At 37.2% G+C, this 23,975-nt stretch overlaps 1 protein-coding gene across 2 annotated transcripts in view; it reads left to right on the forward strand.

The window, feature by feature from the left end:
- Positions 1 to 5,711: 5,711 nt before the first annotated feature.
- LOC139975246 (uncharacterized) overlaps positions 5,712 to 23,975 on the forward strand; it is a 32,840-nt gene continuing 14,576 nt past the window's right edge. The window contains exons 1-10 of one of the 2 annotated variants that reach the window (XM_071983005.1): positions 5,712 to 5,858; positions 8,032 to 8,169; positions 10,514 to 10,741; positions 12,048 to 12,202; positions 14,085 to 14,205; positions 15,023 to 15,161; positions 16,547 to 16,668; positions 17,572 to 17,647; positions 18,453 to 18,670; positions 20,954 to 21,640. In XM_071983005.1, the coding sequence (XP_071839106.1) occupies positions 5,811 to 5,858; positions 8,032 to 8,169; positions 10,514 to 10,741; positions 12,048 to 12,202; positions 14,085 to 14,205; positions 15,023 to 15,161; positions 16,547 to 16,668; positions 17,572 to 17,647; positions 18,453 to 18,670; positions 20,954 to 21,064 (1,356 nt within the window). In that variant the 5' untranslated portion in view covers positions 5,712 to 5,810 and the 3' untranslated portion in view covers positions 21,065 to 21,640. Of the gene's footprint in view, positions 5,859 to 8,031; positions 8,170 to 10,513; positions 10,742 to 12,047; positions 12,203 to 14,084; positions 14,206 to 15,022; positions 15,162 to 16,546; positions 16,669 to 17,571; positions 17,648 to 18,452; positions 18,671 to 20,953; positions 21,641 to 23,975 lie in introns of those variants that run through there. The other variant, XM_071982995.1, reaches the window with a different exon arrangement.

The following is a 23,975-nucleotide window of genomic DNA, read 5'->3' on the forward strand; positions in this document are numbered from 1 at the left end:
TAATTAAAAGAATGATAAACAAAACAAGCATTTAGTAAAATTTGGAAAAAGAAACAAGTTTCATTGATTTTGCCCCCAGAATGTCGGATTACATACATATCAAGTGATTCTGAAGTAGGTCTTATTCTAGGCTGTAATTTTACAAGCGATCACACAGTTTACGTTGAAGCCACTTTGGATTTTTGGTTAAACCCTGCAGGATGTTAAATGTTAAACATTACAAAGTAACTAGCACACCGAATAATGACCGTCTGTTTCCGTTGAGGCGTTAATTTACTTATACACAATTAAGACACTAGCTCTTGAAACATTCTCTGCCGCAAACCATTCTGGCTTTTTGTCGAATGGCTTGAGATGTGATCCATAGCTGCAGGGTTACATGGAAAAAAAGTGCAATGCACTTTGGCTTCTTAATGTGCTCTTGTAACCAGAGCATAACCTGGTTAATGTTTTGTATAGTTATCCTTTCCTTTCATTTTCTTACTTTTGTTTCTATTCATTTGACAATGAATAACCTTTATATACTTGGTAGATTTATGAGTTCCCTTAATTTTCACTTTTATTGCTAACTACTACATGGCAACAGTTAGTGGTCCGGTGGCCATGTGCGACCCACTGGCGGATCCAGGGCCTTTGTTTGGGAGGGGCCAAAGTGGCATTAGAGTGATATGGGGGAGGGGTCTAAGGGGAGGGGGAAAATTTTCTATTGCTGAATGCCGTCAGATGCAATTTGATGCGACAAAAGTGTACAATGGTGATTTTAATTTACTTCTAAAAAAATGTTTCCCAGGTGTAATTTTCTAAAATATTTATAAAACAAAGTTGGGATCATCTTTCTCAAGAAATTTTATTTCTCATAGGTTATAAATTTCTTACAACCAGCCTGTAACTGCAAAATGGTGTTAAACTGTAAATCCTCATGCTCATACATTTACATAGCTCCCAACTCTTGAGAAGGCAAATGCTGGTCCATGCCACGAATCCCCGTCCTGGGGGAGGGGTATAAGGGGAGGGGGTGTCCCCCTCCCCTTTTGATTTCTTTTGGAATCCTGGTGATGCCTACATGTAAAATGGTGGCAATTAGAAAGGCTTTTGTCACCCAAAATTTTCTGAGAAATATGCATTTTTTTGTGTGTAACATCAATAAATTGAATAGTAGGTGATAATTCATTCTTTCCCGTGGCATGAAAATGTTCGCTGCTCGCCCCAATGAAAAGAAATATAGGCTAATTTGAGGTTCAAATGATGTAAAGGAGGTTTTATACTCTATTATGCTAAATGCTAAAGAAATGATGGTTGCTAAGTCAAAATTTGATGCAAATTTTTTTATGTATACTTGACAATTACAATGCGGTTTTTTCGGACGCTTGTGCGGGTCAGCGGGTTTGGGTGTAAGAATGCGGGTCTAATTCCCGCGAATTGCGGGTCAGTTGGGAGCTCTGCATTTAATTTTAAAACAGAATACGAAAAGGTTTAGACTAGTCTATCACTGCTATTCCTCTCGAATTTTTTAATTTCCAATCATATGATTTAGCGGATGTTCGGAAACACTTTTTGGCTCACCTTGGGGGGGGGGGCCCCCTTGGCCCCCCCTCCCCCTTGGATCCGCCAGTGGTGCGACCTGTCTTTTTCTTAAGCTAAGTAATTGTTTTGCGTGGTCCTATTTTCTAGGAATATATGAGTGGCTCCAAGAGTCTATCCTTTTTCAGAACTGTGGGTTAAATAGACAATTTTATAACTTTTGTTTGGTTAGATAGGAATGTTTTGGTGAAAGATGATTATTTTAAATGTACCTTAGGATACCATAAGTTAAGTAATGTGTCTGGTAAACTATGTATTAAGTGTAAATTGACAGCTGGTTGGTCACTGGACCTCGGATACCAGGAAGTGGAGGGCAAGCTGGTCTAGAGTACTGTAGGAGGGGGAAAGTTGAGACAAAGGCTAAATCATGAATATTCAATGAACCAACCTTTTGTGTTTAATTGGTTTAAAGTGGTCATGTGTGAGTTGCCTTGTATTATTATTATGGGATGTATTCTTATTATTATGGGATGTATTCTTATTATTATGGGATGGAGTGAATAGGGTAGCATGGTAGGGGGAAATTAAGAAAAGACACTGACGCCGAGTTAAGTTTACAGTAGGTTAGAGAAGAAGAGGGGAAGGGTTGAGTTTGTAATAGTTAGAGGAGAAGAGGGGAAGGATTAAGTTTGAAATGGTTGGGCACGAGATAATAATTATTTTCTGAGACTAACTTCACCAGTAATAGAGTAGAGGACCAGTATTAAATTAATTAGAAGTTAAATGGACACTTGAAGCTATTTACCCATGGAGTTTTTATAGAAGTTTAGTGAATACCTGGAGCTTGTTCTACAAATGGATATTCTATTTTAGTAAAACCCTGGAACTGTTTTACAAGGAAACTTCATATTTAATAAAAGTTTATCACCTGAAGTTGTACCAATGGAGGCAGAACTATATTTCATCCTGTGCTAATATCTGGCAACCCTATTATTTGTTGTGCTGATTTTCTGTTGTGCTGGAACTATAAATCCCCATTTTAATTCTACGTCTTTGTTTGGATCCGGAAGTGAACCCTGGGATGACCCAACCTGAGTCATGAACAGTTCCGCCTAAAGGCGCCCCAAGCTGAGACGCCCCAAGAGGTTATTTCCCCGAGTCGCGAGCCATCCAGAGAACCACCCAATCCAGGGACGTCCCCAACTAAGTGAACCGCCCTAGAAGTTCCCCAAGGAGACTATTTCTTTCTCAAATTGTATTCGGTCGACCCGCGCCGCGATTTTGTTATTATTTTCGTTGGGACTGATAAGTATTATTTTTCCATTAAATTCAGTGAAGTCGTTATAAGAAGTAAGAGTTCCGAGATATGTAAGTTACACCCATTTATATTATTTCACATTAAGTTTCAGTAACCCCATTGATCTTAATACAACGTCCATGTGCATCGTTAACACACCACTTTACTTTTATTTGTTTGTTTTTGCGTGAGCATTCCGCCTTTTTAAGTTGTCCCCACGATCTCAGAGTAAACAGGCCCTACCTAATTTGGAGGTGTCACTTGTAATCTTCCCAAACCTAAAAATATATTTACGCCTGGTCACTGCGTTTTTGAACGGCTACACTATTCAAAGAAAATCTTTACAAACCGTATGCTATGGAATATTTACATGCCCGCTACAAGTGTAAATTGACAACCCTCCCCCCCACTTTTCCCTCCGTCTCTTTCTCTCTCTCTCTGGAAATATTATTGGTATGTCCATATCAAACTGACGGAAGAAGAAGGAGAACATGGTAAGCACAGTAAAACAGTAAACGGGGATTCAGTTAGCTTCTGAATATCCTGCTTGGTATGGAAAAGGTCAGTAATTATATGATTATTATGTATAATAGAATAATAATGGTATAATATAATTGATCATTATTGCTACGATTGATTTGGAACTGGTATGAGTCGTCATTATTTGCCACATCATCTCAATATGCTCTCGTCGTATGGCCTTCTAAGGCTTCCGTATAATTCCCTGTTATGTTACTGTACACTGTTGGTTCGTTACTATGGATATAAAAAAAACTGGTGTGATTTTTTTTTTGTGGTAAATTCTAGTATACGAATTGGGTATGTTAATGAATGTTAATTATTCATTATACAAATTATATATTTTACTAGTCATTGTATACAATATTATATATCGTGCCCATGTTAATGCATTCATTGTATAGTTGCCGGATAATCCTCCGCATAACCATCTCAAGAATTTTACTGGCATCCCTATATGCTAATGCATTTCTTTTGTCCCATGCTATAGCTTTCTATTGATAGGCGTACATGATATTACGTTTGGCAGCAGTTTAGAGTATACGTTGTGCATACGTAACCAGGCTAACGGTAATAGTTGAACAGATTAGGCATAGGCCTATGTAACTTTGTATTTGTATAGGTTCGCCGGCCTATCAGCATGTTCCTATGCTGCCTCTATTAAAACTATTTAAATAGTTTTAATGTTCCTATGCTGCCTCTATTAAAACTATTAAAATAGTTTTAATCGACTGGTAAGTGTTTATTGATATTTAATATTATTATATGTGTTCTGTCGTTATATAGGAATGGACTGCCGCTGTATAGTGCCGGTTAGCTAGCTGTTTTCCATTTTCGTTCACTACACTGTAGGTAGCTAACGCAGGGCCTCCCCCACCCCATCCCCACCCCATCCCCGCCCATTGTTATGCACGGCATTCAGTGTTCCGACACTGCGCTAGTGCACTCATAGGCCAACTTTCTCCTTGTGCCAATATTTCCCGGTAGATATCGCTTCTTTGCCTAGTATTTGTCGCTATTTCGAGACTTCCTATCGATCAATATACCATTTCGAATTTTAACCCATCCTGTCAACGTCGGGTCGTACAGTGACGACTGCCCTATACGAGGCCAATATAGCCGGTAGTTTCCGTGTCTCCCCACCATAGACACATCCTCAAAATTGGTCCATGAAGATAACTAACTCAGATACTGAAACAACGATAACTGGCGAACAACTGTCGAATAAAACAAAAAAAATTATTCCATTTTGTGAGCATGTGTCGTGATATTTTCAGCTAAGTTTAGGTAGTATATGAGGCATATACCCTTTATTTATGATCTTATTATATGACAAGAAGTGACTGTTTCTTCATGTTATTTTAAAGTGCTTGTAACTTTCGATTGTTTCGGTAGGTCTTTCATTTCTACCACCCCCAATTCACACAACAGAAATTTTCAGGGACGAAGGGAATGCACAAAATTGTCAAAAAGAAAAAAATATCCATATGATACTCGATAGGCAACCTTTGGTTTTGAAACACATTGACATTGACATTGACATCATTTATTTCCATCATCAATTAAATACAAGAATGTTGAGCGTAACATTTTTAAGCTCACAGAAAGCACAATACAATATAGAGACAACATTCGTTGAATGGATATATATGTGGATAAATAAAGATTTAATGGAAATGGAGAAAAAAGAAGCAAAATGCGTATAGGTGTAGTCATCTTATTCAGTGGCGTAGGAAGGTACTTTTGAGTGGTGGGGGGGGGGCTGAAGACTGATGGCCGGCCTGGGGGAGGGTCTAAGGGGAGGGGTGTCCCCCTCCCCTTTGGAAATTTGTTGGCATTTCCAGGTGGCCTCAGATGCAATTTGGTGCAATGTAGCACACTTCAACACCCACTCCATTGTGTAAATAATTTTGCATTTTCACCTGGCCTTAGATGCAATTTGGTGCTCCAAATGAGATTTTTTTCTCATTTGGAAATGAAAAAGGGGTTTTCTGACTTGCCAAGCGGGGGGGGGGGGGGGCGGAATGATACTTCCGCCCCTCCATATTTTTCACTGGGGGGTGGCTGGCGCCCCCGGTTCCTACGCCCTTGGTCTTATTTATACAAGGCCGTAGCCAATGGGGCTTCGTGGCACGTGCAAGGCGTCCTCATCCCTTCCTCTTCCTTTATACCGAAACAAAAATTTATAATTTTCATCACAAATTCCTGATTAGTAACAGAGGGTACTCTATATAGTGTCATGAAAATTGTATCGATACATGCGTAAATTAACTTACTAATTCCCCTATACTAAAACGGGGACAACAATTTGTCGCATTGAATCCCTGGTTAACCCGTTTCGTGGGATAGTAATATTAGTACCCCAGTAAAGAATTCTAGCGATTTTCCTACTATTCCAAATGGTCACTCGCATTTCAATCGCGTAGTTTACCTTGGCAACTCGCCATTTGTGTGATTTGTTAATATAAATATAATGCCTCGGAAGTCGCTGCAAATAAATCTAGAAGTCGTTGTGCAAGCGGTAAGAAATGTGTGATGCGCTTAGTCGTATATTTTTGTAAGAATATCAATATCACACCCAGATATTTGTAGAAAACGTTAACGTTAAGCCTGACGTTCCTGTACTGTAACATAGAACTTAGTGTAGGCTGCCGAGATGTACTGTTCCAACCTAACATAAGTTAGGCTTACATATCCTAAGCTAAGTGACCTAACTTCCTAAGTTAGGCTAGGCCTAGGTTGGTATTCAGTTACATAAGCTAGTACACAGGTGCTCTCAACGTAATACAAACAGTATATCCAAGTAAAAAAAGGCAAAAAGATCGCAGAGCCACAGTCAATGCTAGTCTAACCAAAGACTAACTTGGTCTGAGCCTAGGCTAGGGCCAGGGTGAACACTAACTGAGCATTTTCAATCTTTCTATAGCCTAGCAATTACGCCGGATCTATTGCCATTCTGCCATGGGTACATATGGCCATAGCTTTCAAGCCTTTTTCAAATTTCGAAGTCATTCACGCAGAGATATCTTATTAATGTAATTAATTATTTTAATAATGATGCAAAGGGAAAACAATGGGATATATTTTGCCCCTTACTTGGCAAACAGGGTTTCCAAGTCATTAGCATACTGCAGATATTTTATAAATGTGATCAGTACATGTTATAAAGTTTGCAAAGGGAAAACAACGGGTACATACAGTATTTTACACCTAACTCGGATAAACAAGGCATCGGAGGAATTTCAAAGTTATTCCCACAGATATTTTATTAACGTCTACACAAACTGTTGCTAGTGGAACAACATGGGTAACATTTTACATTGTTATTTCTTACCTACATACTAACGTTACTCCTACCCACAGTAATATGCTCTTTCCACCATAGATAAAGTTCTTTACTGCCATGGCGGAAAGGCACTTTTCCATGGTGGAAAGAGCACATTTTTTAAGTACCGATGGCAGAATGACTAGAACTAGGCCACGCAAGGCTCAATAACGTGAAAGTTCATTTCTTTACTATCAAACTGTCTGTGAACCAGGAAAAACTATACTTATTGTTACTGCCCAAGCAAAATAGATGATATCTAGGCTATAACATTTCTGGAAATTCCAATCATACCCCTCCCAGAAGTAGAGGAAAACATTTGATTAGTTTAAAGTTGTATTTTTCAAGATACGATACGCCAAAGCTGGTGACTGGAAGTTGAACACCTAAAGAAGTAAATCAAATATTCATTGTCAGATGTAAACTGAGAAACTGATATGTTATTTTTTGTGTGATGACTAAAAATAGGTGATGAGGTTCAGTCCTATAGCCAATAAATCAAAAATTTACCAAAGCAAACAGTGAATCCCTGGCCAACCACAGGAATTATTCCATTTGTCATCGAAATTAAGCAGCTTCATTTGTATTCAATTTTTCACTCGCTGTAGCCTTAGTATCCAACAAGTGTAAACCAAGAGGGAAATTTTAAGGTTGAATTTCTGTGTTATTTACCTACAGTAAGTTCTGGGATTCCGATATGACACATTCTGACAACCCGAGCTCTGTAGTTCATGAAGCCCACTGGTCTAATATCACCAGTGATCTGATGTGGTTTGGCAGGGAGAGATTATTAATATTTGCTTAGGGTTTATAAGAATGCTTTGAACATTGTGTCTGAGCATTCTCGGCCTAAATGCTAAGTAGGCCTATTTCATTAGCAATCAAATACCATTCACCAGGTTTAACAATGTTATAACTGCCAAAGTTATTTTACAAATTCAAAATTGCCAATGAGGTACTAGTCTTATGAAGGTTTTCAGATACTCCGTGTTCTTCTTGCGATACGATACGATATGTCTTATGATGTGCTGTTTCCACCGTAAGGTGCTTCAGCGAGCCAGGAGCAAAAGTCCCTGGCCAGAAAAATAAGACTCCAATTCTTAGGAGCGGACGAGCTTGGGAGTATGAAATGTGTACTTGGTTGGAGGAAAGTAGCTTGTTTTGGGAGGTTATGCATGGTTGTTGATGATGTGTCAGAGCGATGGAAACTTCAATCCCGCATTGCTCCTAGTGGAAGCCAGATTGGCCTAGCCCTAGTGTAATTTGTATATATATACAGACCTACATCAGGTATCAGAAAATTAATCCTTTACCTCACAGAATTTGTCAGAGTCATTTGAATACACGTTTGTTTGTATTATGTTTACAGGTAACATGCCCAGGAGTGATTTTGAAAGACCGAGGTGATGTTTTCCTACGGATCGTTCTACTTGGATTTCAGAGAAACTCTTTATGTTTACCTCCAGTGTTTCCTCTGCTATATCACCAAACATTTACCTTTAACAGGGTGAGTAAATTGAGACATGCCATGAGTAGTAGTTTTGCTAATTTTGAATAGCATTTATGTAAAACCAGATTAGTTCCAACAACATGGCTTCCAAAATGCGATGTGCAGTGCAACTTCCTACAGTACCTGTTCTTTGAGTGTTCTATTAAACACTGTTATGGCTGAATGATTTTTTTTTTTCTATTGCCATGCTGAAGGCTTTCATATATGATAAACTGCGAAGGATTTGCTCATTAGCAACAGTAAAGAAACAGTTTTACCAGCACAAGCTCTAGTTGCATAGTGCGTCAAGGTATCAGTAACTGTGGTACACAGACATACCCTTTTTTAACTGCTGTTTTAGTAGTATATTGATGTGACATTTAAATGCATTTATATACACTGTATGATCAATACTTAGTATTATATTGCACCAATTACCATGTACAATGACAATGCTAGGTCCATTGAGATCCATGTACAAGGAGCGACAATGCTAGGTCCATTGAGGAAGTCATTCTTTTCCTGTTTTTTTTGGAAGAGCCTGGGATGTAATTGAAATGTGTACCTGGGCCAGTTTCATCAACTTAACAGATGGTATATTCCCTACAGCTACTGTACTGTGTAGACATGTGCAAGATATGTAGAAAATCTATAGGCTATGTTGTTCTGTGTCTATATGAGACCTGGTCAATATATGCACTGTATATACTAATGCTAACAAGCTTCCTCTAAGGTAAACACTATGATAATTTGTATCTTAGTACAGTTCTCACATGGTCCATTCCACTACGTACCTGGCATATTACCTTGGCTTGAATGGAAGTCCATGCCCTAATTCACTTGCACATTGTTGTGCATGGTGGTTGGAAGCTGAAGCTGTGTCTATCCTGTGAAATACTCTCCCTGATCCTTAGTTAGGAAAATAATCGTATTTCATCATAAGTTGTTCAAAGATGACCATGGCATGCATTACAAACTTGCCAAGTTTTAAGCATTGCGTGTGAAGCAACATTAATTCAGGTATTTTCCATCATAGAATTTGTTATCAAGCTGTTTGGGGAAGGTTGTTCATAACAGTCACGTATCTCTATCTGTAGAACAATAACGATGGTTGGGTTAATCATTACTTAATGTATCCTACTTTCAACCATGGAATGTTTCCATCCAGTCCCATCCCCCCCACCCCCTACCATTCAGGGCATAATGTATCTGGTATCACATGACAAAATGTTATGCAGAATGGTCACATTGCTTTACAAGTCCAAAGATGGATTTTTTCAACTTGAAACTGTATGCCCTATACTCACCATGGCAAGCTGTAACAGTTCATTGTTGTGGTTCATTTTACTGTTATTTGGTTGTTGATACCAAATAAAGCCAACTCTACATAATACTTTCTCTATTGTTGCACTGGTTTTGGAGTACATCCATATTTGGCATAACTAAAGTGACTTGAAGACTTGGAAGTGACTTTTGACCGCCAGTGTCGTTACTACAGTATTACTTCCTGTTTGGTCTGAGTCAGACCTACAGTAGATACTTAGGTATGGTTAGCTCTATCACCTGTTTACTTGCTGTTATAACTCTGTGCTTAGATCAATGCCTTCAGTACAGGGGAAGGATGACACTCACAAATCAATCAAACAACTTCCCTATCACATCTGAAACCTGCTGATCTTACTTCCATAAATAGTATCAAACACAAGTGGATGCAGCTAAGTACTTCTAGTGATAATAGTATGTCATATAAATTCAGCTAACACTGCACCACACTGTGCCCCACCTGTACTCCCTCTTCTCCCTCTTCTCCCTCTCCGAGTCCCCTGTTTGCTCCCTCTTTTTCCTTCATCTTCTCCCCTTCTCTTCCCTCATCTTCTCTTCTCCTTTCCCCTCTTCTCCCCCTCTTCTCATCCTTTTTCTCCCATCCTTTCCGAAGCCCACCTTTTATCCTCAACCCACCTCTTCGCTCAATCCACCACTTTCCCTCATACCCCTACTCTCCCTCCCCCCCCCCCCAAAGAAGACAAAGAAAACAAGATATATGCTTACAAATTGGGTTGTAATAGCTAAATGCTGCCTGAATTGGTTTCACAATATACTGTACCTGACTTATGTGATAATTTTCAGACATACATAGCAGAGGCTGTACATACTGTACCCTACTGTGCACTTATAATGTAAAGTTTAATATGTAACATTTTACATGATTACACACTTCAAGGTTATCCAAAGGACTTTGTATAAAAAAAATTGTGTGTTTTCTCATGGATGGCATTGACCATTGCTTACTTTGGGCCTCACTTAGCTTTATTCTGTTCAGTGGATATTGATGGTGATGAGTCGATGTCTCATTTCCTTGCAGGCTTTCCCAGGATGTTCAAGATTGATAGATCTAGAGCAAGTGTTAGAGGAGGAACCGGTTCTATTAGAATTGATTCAATTAGATGAGGAGGACCTCACAGATGGAGCCAGAGTGATTGCCTTTTATCATTCATCCATCAAGGAGTTTCTCTTTCCCAGGGATAGTCTCATACCAACCTATGCCGATAGCGAGCAAGAGGTCTTGATGCAACGAACTTTCTGGTTCAGTGTAAGTTACAAACAGTATCATGTATATATCCGTTACGAGAAATAGAAATTAGGTTTCAAATTTATGTAAACCGTTATGAGGTGCTGTCGGCTTTCTCATTCGAGAGAAACCAAAGTCTGGAAGCCAGAAGGATGGTGGGAAGGAGGGGATGAGGAAAGGAGGGCATGGTGAGGGGATTGGAGGGTGAGGGAAGGGAGGGAAGGAGGTGATGGGAGGGAAGGAGAGGATGGGAGGGTGAGGGAAGGAGGGGATTGGACGGAAGGAGGGAATGGGGAGGGGTGAGGGAAGGAGGAAGAGGAAGAATTTTCCGCAATAGGCAAAAGAAAGCCATGCGATTGTGATGTCATCTTTGTCTTTGGGTGAATGTGTATGTATGCGTGCATGTTTTGATGTCTGTATTTGTAAACACTAACTCCCAAACAAAAGGTTGGAATGAAAATCACACGTGGTATCTGGATCCATCTTAGTGAGTACAAGAACTCCATAATTTCCTTGAGGGCAATGGACATTTGGGGTCAACAGCTCTAGGTAAAATTCCACGTGCTGTTTCTACTGTTTTCTCATAAACTGCAAGCTTAGAATGAAAGGAGCATAAATCAAATTGTTCTGTCTGGGGTTTGAACCCTAGACTGAAACCAACATGAACAGAGCACTCACCATTATTCCACAGTATATACCTTTTAAGAAGTTTGGTTTGGTTTCTTATATATTTTAACCTTGTAATGCAATGGAGGAGGCTTCCTTGTTTTAATCATTTTTAAAAACAGAACATATGGCAAGGACTTGCAAAACCTGTTGGCTTTCTGGTTGGTTTAAATATTAGTAGATAATGTTATATTTAAAAATTTCAACTTGGTTTGTTTTATAGAGGAGAGGGTGTGACAGAGTAGTTGGAGGGGGGGGGGAGTGATGGATGGATGGATGCCATATTCTGCTGGGGTATGGGCCTACAGTAAAGTTACATGGTCATTGTTGTTAAGTTTGTTTGGAGATGTTAAAGGTTGCCTCACAAAGGGGAGAACCTGTCTCACTTCTTGTTTACAATATTGTAGTGCTGTTGCTCACTATATTAATTAATAGTTTGGGAGATTTGAACCTTAACCTTTTTAACACAAATAACATGTTCTACATTCCGTTTCTGCTCCAACAACAACCAGGAGGGTTTGGTGCAAGCATGGCAATATTGTAGTAAACTTTGACACTTCATGTATTAGTACTGTAAACTAAATCTTTTAAATCATGGTCTCAGGTATGCTATGAAATTCCTTCTTTTCTTGTTAAATTTTCAAATTCTTCCTCTTTACAGGGTATCTCGCCAAAGCTGGAGTTTTCTTCCAAAACCACTATCAGTGACACATCAACTCCCGTTTTGGACAGCTACTTTGAAAATGGAGCAGAGAATACATCAAAATCAAAATCGGTTTCTTTTGTCAGAGGGAGCAGCAAAAAAGCCAAGAGAAGGTACAGATACAAATAGATAGACAACTAAACAGAAAATGGCTTAATGCCATATTTTTTATTGGTTTCGATGATAATCGTAACCTTTGCATTCATGATGGCGTATGTGTGTGTGTGTGTATGTGAGAGAGTGTTTGTGACTCCCAGCTTGTAAACACGATATCTAAAGAAGGGAAGGTCAGACCAACTTCATATTTGAATCCACAATTCATTTTTGAATTCTTTTTTTTGAACACTGGCATGTTGTAGCAACTTGGCTACAGTTTTGAAATTGTTGGCCTGTATTGTAAAGGTGAACTGGGGAAGGGATAGATTTCTGTAAAAATGCTCCCAGAACTTAACAATTTGTAATAAATTGTTTAGACTTTCATATATAAACTTCATGTTGTTTTTGTGATATGCCAAAGAATGTAGGTGTTAATTCCAAGGATTCAAAGGATGTTTTTGTAGGAATACGTCAGAGCCCAATCAGATAATAACTTCTGCTTTTATGGTCAAGTCATCACTTGATAGCCTACAACATGCGTAATACTATAAACATCCTGAAGACTGCAACAATAGGAATTACCTGCAAATATTTGACTATCATTGTAATGGAAGGTTCCGAACACAGGAAAAGAAAAAATGTCAAATTGTAGATTATCTGATATTTATTGGGGTAAAGTATGAGATATAATGTAAATGGTCCCATGAAAACCTGTAAATAAGTGACTTCAGTTAATATCAGATTCAATATTCAGTAAAAGCTATATGCTGCACAAAACAAAAACAGGACCTACTATACCTATTGATTGTTAGATTGAAAATGTGTGCTCCTTAAAGTACAATGGACACGTAGCCAATCTGCCCCATAATCAGTATATTTGTTGTGTGTGTTAATCTCGTTCAAACTCTGTTGTTCAAGGTTTTTGAAAAGCTCTTTTCGTTTCCAAGATATATATACACGTTTGAAGTTTTGGTAAAACTGGGAAACTCATTATATTTGTGCAAGCTATGACATGGAGTGTTGCACTTGTGCAAAATTTCTTATTTTAGGCCTTGAAAGGGTAGCCCCACATTACCAGCCCACAATATACCATTTGAATAATGTGATGTTTGGACTCGATCTGTTCAAAGAAGACGATGAAATATTGTAAAAAGTCACCTTAAGCCACAAACCTGTGTTCAGTGTCCTTGAAATGATGGTTGTACAAGCAAAAGAAATTATATAACAGAAAATTAGGCAGAAAATTATATAACAGAAAACAGTCACTCCCTGTATATCATCAATGTGCATATTTAGCTAGTGTTTATTCATAAATGAAACTAGAAGTAAGAAAAGATTTGTAAAGTGGTTTTCTTCGATGGATTTTGATGGGAGTTGCCTAAGCAATTGTCGTGCTTTCTAATGCCTATCAGAGTGAGTAGAATGTTGTTCATTGGTGTCCATAGAACTTTAAGACAGAATGGACTAGCAAGTATTCAGTACTTAGTATAAACAATAATGAAACCATCCAACTTGTTCTACTCTTTTGGAACCACCATTATAAAATATATTTGAAAAGTTGAATTTTAGCATCTTTATCGCTGTCGTTTGCTTTGCTCTGTTATACTCTGCGTTCAATAACTTTGCATAGGGAAAGGTTTCGAAACATGAGAAAATTGTGAGAAAAAAGAGGACATTAATCAATAAAGTTCAGCTTTATATTTCCTTCTGCCTCCCTCCCCCCCCCCCCTTTGCATTGCCCCTATTTATAAGAGATCAGAGTAGGTTTATACAGTTTACAAACAAATCGTCACTTGCAAGCAACTCTTTATATAGTTCAGAGATGAAAAGTTTAATATGGTAATGATAACAGATAAACAAAGTAATTTTAAACAAAGATGGCATTGTTCTTGTTTACAGAACGAAGAGCTACGGGAGTCCTAGTAGTAATTCATCTATACTGAAATCATCAAGCAGGACTAGGGTACCACGGCTGAAGACCAGTAAGATGGATGAGAGGGCGCCATTCATAATCAAAAGGGTAACATGATACTCTTGCTTAAACAACAATGAATGATCACTTGAAAACTCTGTTGAAAAAGCTGACATTTGCTAAATTACTTCATATGAGCAAACATTTTTTTTTCTTTATAGTTAACTGCAGTTGAAAAATAGCTATATAAATCATAGGGCAGGCTCTTTTGAATTACTGTGTGTGACATGTGATAGGAGTGCCACGAACAATGGCTCTCACTGTTTGATGATTTTTTTTTAAGGGCAAGGGTACCATTGACTTCTCTTATTAAGCCATTTGTGGTCCCCGTCCGATGGATGGGTGAGTGCTTCCAACATCTGACCACATACATATGAAGGAAATTCCTGTCCATCACCACAGCATTGTTAGCCATCACGAACAACCAAATATTCCTTTCCCAATTCAAAACCAAAGATACCACCACCAAAACAAAAAAAAAAGGGCCACGCAAACGTTCTAGAGCAAGGGAACCTGTGTTCGCTTTTGAAAGTAATAATAAATGCCAAAATGAGACAAAAAATTAATGGTCTAGTATCTTCTATGAGCTAATCATAGCCTAACCATAAAATGACTAGCACAAATATCACTAGGTTTGCCATTTCCTTATTATTTTGTCACCAAAGAACAATGTCATTTCCATTTCCTTGTTCAGAAGGATGCTGTAAAACTGTTTCATCCAGAAAAAGGGAAATTGCAAAGCAAAAAAAAACATATGATAACAAATAAGGAAAGAATAGAATAGGTTCATTTTGTAGTGGTGCTGAATTAAATTTTGTATTATCATTTAGTCAACATTTAAAATTTTTCATTTTGATGAATGCAGAAGGACAGTTTCAATCGAGCAGTGTCACCCAGCAGGGCAAGATCTCCTTCTCCACGCCGGCCGGCATCCGCTCCTCCCAAGACTAGCCAATCCATTAAGAGGAAATCATTATTACCACTACAAGAAAAGGTTCCCTCATGTATGTATCACCTTCAGGAGTATCATGTTGAATTGATGTTTGCCCACTACCCCTTTAAAGGCATTGAAGACTTTCACACCCTTAAAGGGATTGTAGACTCACACAAAAAGAAACGTCTAATGCCGGTAATCTGACCTAGTTTCGAATGAGTTGTAACAGAAGTGTTAGACACCACCATCGATCCCAGAAAATACACACACAGCTTGCTACCATTGGTAATTAGACACTAGTGTACAGTCATTACATACAGCTGCGGTCAATACCCACAGCACAGTGTACAAACGATACAGCGATGGACATCTCAGGTCCAGCTAAAGATAACAAGGTATCACATTTCATTACTGTCTGCATTTTGTAGCAACACAAACAAAATGTCACTTGCAAGCAACAGAAAGTTAACTTTTCCAGATGGCCGCACGCGGTTTGGGGCGAGTCTTCAATGCCTTTAATGTATGTGGTATTAAATACGGTCATTATTTTATAGTCATCTTTGTAAAATCTTTATGATACTGCTGCTCTTAAATGTATGTGGTATTAAATACTGTCATGATTTTATAGTCCTCTTTGTAAAATCTTTATGATACCCCTGCTCTTTAATGTATGCCGTATTAAATACGGTCTTTATTTTATAGTCTTTGTAAAATCTTTATTATACAGCTGCTCTTTAATGTATGTGGTATTACATACGGTCATTATTTTATAGTCATCTTTGTAAAATCTTTATGATACCGCTGCTCTGTAATGTATGTGGTATTAAATACAGCTATTATTTTATAGTCATCTTTGTAAAATCTTTATGATACCGCTGCTCTATAATGTATATTGTATTAAATACAGTCAGTATTTTATAGTCATCTTTGTAAACTCTTTATGATACCGCTGCTCTATAATGCATGTGGTATTTTATAGTCATCTTTGTAAAATCTTTTTGATACCGCTGCTCTGTAATGCATGTGGTATTAAATACAGTCATTATTTTATAGTCATCTTTGTAAAATCTTTATGATACCCCTGCTATTTAATGTATGTGGTATTACATACGGTCATTATTTTATGGTCGTCTTTGTAAAATCTTTATGATACCCCTGCTATTTAATGTATGTGGTATTACATACGGTCAGTATTTTATAGTTATCTTTGTAAAATCTTTATGATACCGCTGCTCTGTAATGTATGTGGTATTAAATACAGTCATTATTTTATAGTCATCTTTGTAAAAATCTTTACGATACCGCTGCTCTGTAATGTATGTGGTATTAAATACAGTCATTATTTTATAGTCATCTTTGTAAAATCTTTACGATACCGCTGCTCTGTAATGTATGTGGTATTAAATACAGTCATTATTTTATAGTCATCTTTGTAAAATCTTTACGATACCGCAGGTTACATCTCAGAAGAAGAGTGTCGCATCTGTCAGGTCTATCATCGTTACCTGGGTAGAAGGTACTGGGGTCACAAGAAGTACTATCACCCCTCTCGCGAGACCCCTAATGGATCCAAATTGGTGAGACAGATATGTACTATGTAATATATAAAGGATATTTGGTTTACCGGGTGATTATAATATTTTTAATTTCTAAATTTATTGAAGATTATGGTAATATCATGTGAAAGAAGCAGTGAGGAATTTGTGACCTTTTGAGTTGCCCAATTTAATATATCATTGATGATGTGACAAGTTACGATTAAGAGGTTGATTTTATGAAAGGCAAAATATTTCCGTGTCAGCATTGTTTGATTATAAGCACACTTTCACACATCATCACTATAATCTTGCTACCGGAGACCAAGTATCGGAAATGGTACCAATTATTCCAGCTACCAATTGGGGGGGAAAAGTTTTCTTCCCCTAAAATGAAAACTATCCTTTCCTGTTTTGCTTATTTTCAAAGAAGTATGGAGTGAGAACTACGCATATGTGCGTTACCCAAGACCCAAGCACCTTTTAGGGACAAATCCTCCCAAATGATCAAAAGTCAGTTTGAGTGTATTCTGCAAAATCATTTCTTTTTCAAAACTTTGCGGTTTGAGGAAGTTTGAGGTAAACAATGGGCTTCCTCTCTGACGGGTTTCCTTTTGTTCAGGGCATTATCCAAAATGTCATTGTCAGGATGTGAAGCTACATCATTGGTGATTGCTACTTACCAGTTTCCTGCAATTTAAGCAAATCTGTGGAATAATTTTTCCCCAAAAATAGAATTACAAATGATCAAGCAAAGACACCCCTCCTAGTACTTTTGTTTACACCCAATGCATTTTATTTATGATTTATTACTTATCGATTGTTCAATTAAAACCGCACTAACAAAAGTGGACAAATGAAAAGTTTATTGTGCAAACACAACAGGAAATGTTCTTCAATCAGCCTCTTATCCTCACTTTGATTTCCTCTCTTGCATTGTAACAGGTTCAAGTGGAAGAAGATGAATATAGAAATTTTCCTCATCGGCTCTCATCAAGTTTTGTGGATGATGAGACAGATGGTAAGTCTTAACTTAAGACTGACCTTATGTAGAAGTCTAGTGATGGTGAGACAAGGTAAGTCTTAACTTAAGACTGACCTTGTGTAGAAGTCCAGTGATGGTGATGATGAGACAAGGTAAGTCTTAACTTAAGACTGACCTTATGAAGAAGTCTAGTGATGGTGATGATGAGACAAGGTAAGTCTTAACTTAAGACTGACCTTATGTAGAAGTCTGGTGATGGTGATGATGAGACAAGGTCAGTCTTAAATTAAGACTGACCTTATGTAGAAGTCCAGTGATGGTGATGATGAGACAAGGTAAGTCTTAACTTAAGACTGACCTTATGAAGAAGTCTAGTGATGGTGATGATGAGACAAGGTAAGTCTTAACTTAAGACTGACCTTATGAAGAAGTCTAGTGATGGTGATGATGAGACAAGGTAAGTCTTAACTTAAGACTGACCTTATGTAGAAGTCCAGTGATGGTGATGATGAGACAAGGTCAGTCTTAAATTAAAACCATTTGCCTGGCATGTCCCACTTAAGGTTTGCCCCTCCACACACCCAAATAGCGCTTTACAACAATGGTTTCATAGACATGAGCCAATGTGATAATTTTACTCACTTGGGAAGCTGAATCTGCAACTTTGCTGGTCTTAATACTGTAATGTCTATGGTACTTAGTAACCAAGGTATTTTTGACCAAATACTAATGAAGAATTGTGATGGTGATAATGAAATAGAAGGTAAGTCTTAATTTAAGACTTACTTTAGATAGAAAGTAATGCTGAAACTAATTTCAAATTTTTCTTTCTTCTTGGTAGATATCATAAATGGCATGAATAGTTTACAATTCAAGGAAGACCCTCCTCTACCGGGGCCAGTCGTTGAATACGGCCGTTTGCCGTACTCGCCCCGTCTTTCTCGTCGAAGAACCCGAAGTCCTACCAGGTTAAGAGCGCGGTCAGCCAGCCCTAGGGGTCGTCTAGATATATCAGGTCAGATAAGGAGGAGAGTGCAGAGAGCCTTAGAGAATGAATATGTGAGTCATTCTTGTCATCTCCACAGCGGAGACCAATATGTCTGTGATAATTTCATACAGCAATCGAACACTGATGAATGTGCAGTTTAAATGGATAAGTTTATATTGGATAAAATATAGATATACAACATGCTCTTATGGATAGTAGAAATGAGCACAAGATATTTCGAAGAACCCTAGCATCCAAGCTGGTTTCTACCAGTATGCGGTGATCAGTATATGATCAAGAAGCGTTAATTCTGAATCCCTGCAAGGACTGCCGCAAAAGGAAATGATTCGATATTATTATGTTGTACATGGTAGGTTGTACATGATGTTTTAGTATGTTGTATATGGTATGATGTTTTAGTATGTTGTATATGGTATGATGTTTTAGTATGTTGTATATGGTATGATGTTTTAGTATGTTGTACATGGTATGTTTTGGAATGTTGTATATGGTATGATGTTCTAGAATGTTGTATATGGTATGATGTTCTAGTATGTTGTATATGGTATGATGTTCTAGTGTGTTGTATATGGTATGATGTTCTAGTGTGTTGTAAATGGTATGATGTTTTAGTGTGTTGTAAATGGTATGATGTTCTAGAATGTTGTATATGGTATGATGTTCTAGTATGTTGTATATGGTATGATGTTCTAGTGTGTTGTATATGGTATGATGTTCTAGTGTGTTGTAAATGGTATGATGTGTTAGTATGTTGTACATGGTATGATGTTTTAGTATGATGTACATGGTATGATGTTTTGGTATGTTGTACGTGGTATGATGTTTTGGTATGTTGTATATGGTATGATGTTTTAGTATGTTGTATATGGTGTGATGTTTTAGTATGTTGTACATGGTATGATGTTTTGGTATGTTGTATATGGTATGATGTTTTAGTATGTTGTATATGGTATGATGTTTTAGTATGTTGTACATGGTATGATGTTTTAGTATGTTGTACATGGTATGATGTTTTAGTATGTTGTACATGGTATGATGTTTTAGTATGTTGTACATGGTATGATGTTTTGGTATGTTGTACGTGGTATGATATTTTGGTATGTTGTATATGGTATGATGTTTTGGTATGTTGTATATGGTATGATGTTTTGGTATGTTGTACATGGTATGATGTTTTAGTATGTTGTACATGGTATGATGTTTTAGTATGTTGTACGTGGTATGATATTTTGGTATGTTGTATATGGTATGATGTTTTGGTATGTTGTATATGGTATGATGTTTTGGTATGTTGTACATGGTATGATGTTTTGGTATGTTGTTCGTGGTATGTTTTGGTATTTTGTACATGGTATGATGTTTTTGTATGTTGTACATGGTATGATGGTTTTGTATGTTGTACATGGTATGATGTTTTTGTGTTTTACATGGTATGATGTTTTTGTATGTTGTACATGGTATGTGTTAGTTTGTTGTACATGGTATGATGTTTTAGTATGATGTACATGGTATGATGTTTAGTATGTTGTACGTGGTATGATGTTTTGGTATGTTGTATATGGTATGATGTTTTAGTATGTTGTACATGGTTTTATGTTTTAGTATGTTGTACATGGTATGATGTTTTAGTATGTTGTACATGGTATGATGTTTTAGTATGTTGTACATGGTATGATGTTTTGGTATGTTGTACGTGGTATGTTTTGGTATGTTGTATATGGTATGATGTTTTGGTATGTTGTGTATGGTATGATGTTTTGGTATGTTGTACATGGTATGATGTTTTAGTATGTTGTATATGGTATGATGTTTTATTATGTTGTACATGGTATGATGTTTTAGTATGTTGTACATGGTATGATGTTTTAGTATGTTGTACATGGTATGATGTTTTAGTATGTTGTACATGATATGATGTTTTAGTGTGATGTACATGGTATGATGTTTTAGTATGATGTACATGGTATGTTTTAGTATGTTGTACGTGGTATGTTTTGGTATGTTGTACGTGGTATGTTTTGGTATGTTGTACGTGGTATGTTTTGGTATGTTGTACGTGGTATGATGTTTTGGTATGTTGTACGTGGTATGATGTTTTGGTATGTTGTACGTGGTATGATGTTTTGGTATGTTGTACGTGGTATGATGTTTTGGTATGTTGTACGTGGTATGATGTTTTGGTATGTTGTGCGTGGTATGATGTTTTGGTATATTGTACGTGGTATGATGTTTTGGTATGTTGTATATGGTATGATTTTTTGGTATGTTGTATATGGTATGATGTTTTGGTATGTTGTATATGGTATTACATTGTATCATGTTGATATCTGCAGGTGACATCGTCAGAGGGGTCAGAGATATCATCCGTGACATCTGATGAAGCCATGGATTCGCTGAGAATGACTATGCTGACATCCCCACGTAGGAGATATATTAATTACTGAGAACTTTGAGGTTGACTGCTTACATTTTATGTTATGTATGTGTATTGTTTATTATATAGAAGTGACATCCTGTTAGGGGGAGGGGGGCAGCTGAAAATTGAATTTTTCATTTTGAAAAGTTTCCGCTAAGTCGTAGGAAAATAGAGGCTATTCCTGTTAGTTAATGGGTCATTCTGTGACAAATAAGACTTCATTGCATGTTTAGAGCATTTAGACATCCTATTTTGACATTATTTTAGACATTTCGATATTATTTAGACATTTCTACTACAGAAGCACATGGAATGGAAATTAAAAGATTAGGCTATATACGTCTTGTTATGTTAAAAATCTGTTTAGCAAACTGGACGGTCACCATTTTAGGATACTTTCAAACAGTACAAGAATAATGATTGCAATGCTTTCCTGTAATATATTAGCAACTTGCGCAGCTGTAAAGTCGGTTTTTCATGCTGCGATTCAGGAAGGGGTTTTTATGCATGTAAATATGTGAATGTTTATTACTTATCCATCTTTCTATCTAAATTTGTAAAGAAATGAATGGAATAGATTGACTGGGATTCAGAAAATATTTAATCATGATTGTTGCTTTCTGTTCTTCATTCATTAGTTTACAAACAGATGAAAGCACAGATAATCTATGCATGAGGCAAAAATAAAACATCGACAACTTTTGTTCATTTTACAAACTTTATGTACAAAAAGGATTTTCGACGAACAACAAGATAGAGTTACTTTTCTGCCTCGATAAAATAGAGAACTCACCTTTTATTGCGGTTCATACACGTATTACCACTTGTTGTACGACTACCGTTAACATATCAAAAGTCATAAACCTTACTAAAACGATACAATTGCACAACAACAGCTGTGGCGTTGTATGCATGAGATGACAAAGCAACCAATTTCTTCTTCGGTTACTTCTGGCATATGCTTATGAATTTACAGCTCCAGGTAAAATAGTTTTGCTAGCTTCTTTCTTTTAGTCAAACCACACTGGGGGGGGGGGGGGGGAGAGGAGGGTTTCTTAATCGTACATCTTCGCATTGGAAGATTATTGTACTAATAATATTCAGTCATTTGCTTCTTGTCCACAACCAGCTGGCCTTTGTGCAGATTACTTGGGATTACTTTTGGACCAACTATTCAACTCTCACATAAATTAGAATGTTAAAGACTACTAGTATTTGACACACATTTTGATGAAACTCCAAATAAAACTCCAATAAATTAATGTTCTTCACAATCATTCTTACTAAACATAAACAAAAATGAGGCAAAGACAGATGTAGCTTTCTGAATTTCCTTACTTGTATTTATGTGGTAAAACTGTGAAACACGATAAATGATTCAAAATAATACTACAGCTTTACGAGATTAATTACTAAACTAAATAGGATAAAGAATGTACTCAAGAACAGTGACGTGCTAACAATGTCGGCTATGATTAATATAGCATAACTATGACTTAGTATGAAAGAGACGAGGATAAAGTAGGTTACCTCAAATAGCAATACTACAAAAATGTAGGCCTACTTACAGATTAACTAACTGATTAACATAACGATCTATCCGATAACACCCTTGAACTTGAAAATAGAAACTACAAAGGCTGAATATAACTAAGTAAATTAATTAGAACATGAAGTATACTGTTAGGTCCGATACCTAACAAAGACTTGATACGCGTGTGATATAAACGGTGAGCAAGCATATAGCATGTAACTGTGCTCTAATGGTACATACTGAGTTGCCGATAAATAAGGTGATTAAATAATCCTAATATGTGGTCAACGTTCTAAATAATTGATGACACCTCAGTAACAGGTAATTTCCTTCATTCTAGAGAATAAACAAAACAATGAGTACTTACAAACTATTAACTTGCCAGGACAAAAACTGTAAACTCAAAAGAGAGGCGGGTAGGCAAATAAAACTGTTGCCACCAATACACAAAACAGGATACTGCAGTGAACAACCTGCTAAAACAAACTGTTACAAAAAACATAACTAATGTGAAAAATTCAGGAATAGCTGAGGGAAAAAATCTCAAATATGGCCTTAGACAGCCTTTTACGATCACAGATAGTAAGGAATGTCGCATAGTGGCCGGAGTATTGTGACCCCTTAAAGGCAGACCAACTCTCCATCTATGGATGAAGGACACTTAATTACTAACAGGTGCAAACTATAAATATATTAAAGGGCTTGACAACTTTACACATCTCATAACTGGTCGTCATTTCTGACCATATTCCCAAAATGTAAAACTATGTATCCTAACTCTCTATTGCATTCTCAGTGCCATTTAAGGAGGAGGGTGCTGTTTTCAGATTCCATTTCTCCCTCTTCCTCAACTTCGGTCTCATCTGAAGAGTATGAAAAAGAGAAAATCTTAAAAAAGACATTTGTGTGTGTTTCCATATATCTGTCTGTTAATTTGCTTCTTGTTCTTCGACTCCATCTCCTCCACTTCCTCTTAAATTAAGACTGACCTTATGTAGATTCTAGTGATTTCCATTTTTCAGATTGGGGACGGATAATGAGATGATTATCGACTGTCGGGTAATCAGAAGGGCGCCACCGATCCCACGGATGATTTTGGAGAGAAATAAGAAAAGTCACGATTTTGGCCGAAATTTAAAAAAAAAGACATAAGGGTATAGCCTTACCAAAAAATTGGCCGAAAACTAAAATTGTTCGATTTTCATATTGCGATGCTTGTTTTGGATTCCCAGGGCTCACAATAGCATTTTCATGGAGTTAAAAGTGGCATTCTATGGGATCTTCAGCCTCTAAACATTAAAAAATGATATTTCATATTTATTCATAAAATCGGTCCATTTCTCAGATTGGGGACGGGTTATGAGATGATTATCGACTGGTGGATTATCAGAAGGGCGCCACCGAT

Source organism: Apostichopus japonicus, chromosome 2 (assembly GCF_037975245.1).
Source record: "Apostichopus japonicus isolate 1M-3 chromosome 2, ASM3797524v1, whole genome shotgun sequence".
Lineage (NCBI taxonomy): Eukaryota > Metazoa > Echinodermata > Holothuroidea > Aspidochirotida > Stichopodidae > Apostichopus > Apostichopus japonicus.